This window comes from Carlito syrichta, unplaced genomic scaffold (genome assembly GCF_000164805.1).
Source record: "Carlito syrichta isolate Samal-C Ts95f unplaced genomic scaffold, Tarsius_syrichta-2.0.1 Scaffold304320, whole genome shotgun sequence".
Classification (NCBI taxonomy): Eukaryota; Metazoa; Chordata; class Mammalia; order Primates; family Tarsiidae; genus Carlito; species Carlito syrichta.
The window spans coordinates 17,779-22,107 of NW_007248416.1; the positions used below are offsets into that span (position 1 = coordinate 17,779).

The window sequence follows — 4,329 nt, forward strand, 5'->3', positions numbered from 1 at the left end:
TGTGAAATTAGAATACAAATGTCACATTAGCATGATTTTGTGGATTAAATGGATTTTTGTATGAAAAGTACTTAGCTAACTTTCCAGCGTTTAGTAAATACTCAACAAATTATCCTTAGACAATATTTTAGACTACCAAACCTAATCAAAAGGGAACTCTACCAAATTCTTGTCCATTGCCAACTCTTCAACTATGAGGAAAATACATGTCTGTAAGATATCTTGAGGTATTTTTTAAAAATCTTAGTAAAAAGTGACACCTCTATATAATAAGCCATTTATCTGAGATTCCTTCTTGATTTCTATCTCTCCCTCACCTTCAATTTCCAATCCATCTGTTAAAGATCCTATTTCTAACTTGTGTTTTAAATCCATCACCCACTTCTCCAAAACTGTAGTATTCAAGATCACTATCTTCTTCTGAAGAGCCTCCAACCGGTCTCATAACTCACATTCTTGCCTCCAGAGTCCTTTATGCAATGACAGACTTATCTTTCCATAACATGTCATATCATGCCCCCACTCACCTTTAATTCCTTGCTTGCTTCCCACTGCATTTAGACCATTATTCAACTCTCTTGTTACAATGCATGGTTCTTGCACGTTCTGACCCTGACTGCTCCCCTTCCTTGAGTCCCTCCCCAACCAGTATGGCCATGGTAACCTCTTTCAGTATGACTTTCTCCTGCTTTAGCTCTTGACGAGGCTAGAGTTCTAGAATCCTTCCCAAATGAAAAGTCACCTTCTCGCAAGTCAAAGGAACATTCCCTGATCATGCTAGTAGTGCCTTCTCTTTAGCCTTCATAGAAAATGTCTCCAATTTTATTATGCACTTCTGTCTTTGTTTATCTAAAAGAATCTTCACCCAGTGACCTCCACCGTCACTCCCAAGAACTTCAAACTCCCTGAGCTCACGTTCACAGCAGCTCTTATCTTCCCTCCTATTTTTAAAACTTTTATTTATTTATTTATTTATTTATTTATTTGAGTTGGAGTCTCACTGTGTCGCCCAGACTAGAGTGCAGTGGCCGCTCCCAGCCACCGCAGCCTCGACCTGCTGGGTTCCGGCGATCCTTCTGCCTCAGCCTTCCATGTAGCTGAAACTACAGGCGCGCGCTACCACACCCGGCTATTTTTGATTTATTGTAGAGATGAGGTCTCACCAAGTTGTCCAGGCGGGTCTCGAACCCACAAGCTCAGGCAATCCACTCACCTCAGCCTCCCAAAGGCACAGGATTACAGGCTGAGCCACCCAACCCGGCTTTAATATGAGGTTAGGCCCTTTCACACTTGTCATCATTTATAGTTCATATAAAATATAACTTACCTTATTTCATTTGGATTTTGATGCATAGCAACATAAATTGAATAAATATTAATATTCACATTTACAAAGAAGGAAACTGGATCTCAAAAAGGGTACGATTTCAAGGTCATATAGCAAATTCATAGCAGACCTGGGACTTGAATGAGATCTAGGTCTTTATTACTGAAAAGCCCAACACTCCCCACCTCACCTGCTCTCATACCTCATAGATGATGACAGCTATTCATCTCTAGAAATGGTAGAAGAAAAGAAAGTTAAAGTATGTGAAAGATAAATAAATTGTAAGGAAAAACGTTCAGAGTTCTGAGTAGATGATGGGACAAAAAGGTCAGGTGTATCCTTTGGAACTGATTATTATAATGTAGAACATAGAGACTTGATAGCTCACTTTGGAAGTGAAGGTAGGATATTAGATAAGACATGGGCTTCAAACTTATGCTTCAATGTGGTTCTTACCCTGCTACCAGTGTGGTCTTGATCAGTTACTTAATACTTCTCTAAAACTCAGTTTCTTTATAATGAAAATAGATACACATGGTTGGGCATTGTGGCTCATGCCTGCAAACTCAGCATTTTAGGAGGATGAGGTGGGAGGATTGCTTGAACCCAGTCGTTTGAGACCAGCCTGAACAACAAAATATCTACAAAATATAAAATAATTAGCTGGGCATGGCAGCATGGGACTGTGGTCCCAGTTACTTAGGAGGCTGAGGTGGAAGGATTGCCTGAGTCCACGAAGTTGAGTCTGAGGTAAGCCATGATTATGTCACTGCACTCCAGCCTCACACACACACACACACACATGTGAAGCTACATGGAAATTAAATTATTTTATGTGTATAATATACCCAGTTTCATGGTCTAACCTAAAATGTTGTCAAATAAAGGATAATTGTTATTGTTACTGATAAAGAAGGCAAGGACAAAAGATTTCAACTTGACCATGGAAACTGACTAGATTATTTCTTTCCTTCAAGGAGAGCTAAGCTCTGTGCCTCCAGTATGGAAGTGGAGAACCAGACACAACTCACCAAATTCATTCTCGTGGGATTTCCTGGGAACTTGAGTATGCGTGCAGCTGTGTTTCTGATGTTCCTTGTGGCCTATATTCTGACAGTGGCTGAAAATGTGATCATCATCGTATTGGTGCAGCAGAATAGGTCACTGCACAAGCCTATGTACTTCTTCCTGGCCAACATGTCCTTCTTGGAGACCTGGTACATCTCTGTGACTGTGCCCAAGTTACTGTTTAGTTTTTGGTCTGTGAACAACAGCATCTCCTTCACTCATTGTATGATACAACTTTACTTCTTCATTGCACTCATGTGCACAGAATGTGTGCTCCTAGCTGCCATGGCCTTTGACCGTTACGTGGCCGTTTGCCGCCCACTCCACTATCCTACCATTATGAGCCATGGGCTCTGCTGTCGCCTGGGTCTTGGTTCCTGGAGCATTGGCTTTGGCATCTCTTTGGCAAAGATCTACTTCATCTCCCACCTCAGCTTTTGTGGCCCCAATGTCATCAATCACTTTTTTTGTGATATTTCTCCAGTACTTAACCTCTCCTGCACAGACATGTCCATAGCTGAGTTGGTGGACTTTATTCTGGCATTGTTCATCTTCCTCTTCCCACTCTTTGTCACTGTCCTGTCCTATGGATGCATCCTAACCACTGTCTTATGCATGCCCACAGGAAAGCAGAAAGCATTCTCCACTTGTGCCTCCCACCTTGTGGTGGTCACCATTTTCTATTCAGCTACCATCTTCATGTATGCCCGACCCCGAGCCATTCATGCCTACAACATGAACAAAATTATTTCCATCTTCTATGCCATTGTCACTCCTGCTCTCAACCCTTTTATTTATTGCCTAAGAAACCGAGAGGTCAAAGAAGCTCTGAAGAAACTGACCTATTGCCAGGCCATTGGATCTGACTAGTTAATTGTGATTGATTAGACAGAAAGGATTGGTTGAGGTCTGTTTGCCTTTCTCCAACCTCTCTCTTTTAATAGTCAATTGGGACATTATCCATGTTAATATAATACAACATCTCCATGTTCACATCAATCTCAGACTCTTGCTGTGTCAGCATCTGTGCATGTGGTCTGTGCTCTCAGGGCACACACATTATACAGAGAGCCAGATAAAGAAATTCTTGATGGCTAGGACCCCAGATGGGGTTTTTAAGACCGTGAGTATATTTATAATTGAATTAAGTAGAAGAAAGATGGTTATGTGTAAGTTAGATCTTTTTGGATCTAGCAAATATTAGGATCTCTGGGACTAACAGATTAAGCGGTGGCTTCCTGATTTCCCATTTTTCCAAATAAGAGGTAGCGGCTCCCTCAACAATCCCATTCTTGAAATTATGCTGGGAGTGAATTTTGGTGGCAGAGACTAAAGACTGTGCTTCCATTCCTTCCAACACTTCTTGCAAACGTTTATTTACCTGTATTAAATTCCCTTCTGCTTCAAATAGAGTGCTTTCTTTTATCTGTCAATGAACTGCATCTTATACAATTATATTTTGTCTTTTGATATAACTTACCTCACTGAATTTCTAGATATCACAATGTTTATTTGTATCCTTTTTTTTTTTTTAGTTGGAGTCTCACCCCGTTGCCTAGGCCGGAGTGCAGTGGCATGCTCATGGCCAACCCAACATCGAGTTGCTGGGTTCCCACAATCCTTCCACCTCAGCTTTCCAAGTAGTTGGGACTACAGGCATGTGCCACCACACTTGGCTAATTTTTAAAAAATTTATTGTAGAGATGAGGTCTCACCAAGTTGCCTGGACTGGTCTCGAACCCGTGGGCTCAGGCAATCTACTCTCCTCAGCCTCCCAAAGTGCTAGGTTTACAGGCTGAGCCATCAAGCCTGGCCTGTTTGTATTCTTTAATGAATAAGTATAAAATAGATGATAAATATTAATAAATACACCAATTGCTGAATGAAGATTTCCCTTATCAGTCCTCTTTTATTCTGATCTCTATGTTGTCTCC

The 4,329-nt window shown here is 41.2% G+C and overlaps 1 protein-coding gene across 1 annotated transcript; it reads left to right on the plus strand.

Annotated features, from left to right (window-relative positions):
- The first annotated feature begins 2,275 nt into the window (after positions 1-2,275).
- LOC103262048 (olfactory receptor 6B1) lies at positions 2,276-3,290 on the plus strand. The gene has a single exon (XM_008059658.1). It carries the CDS (start codon positions 2,330-2,332, stop codon positions 3,263-3,265), a length of 936 nt encoding a protein of 311 aa, XP_008057849.1. The 5' UTR covers positions 2,276-2,329; the 3' UTR covers positions 3,266-3,290.
- Positions 3,291-4,329: the final 1,039 nt, after the last annotated feature.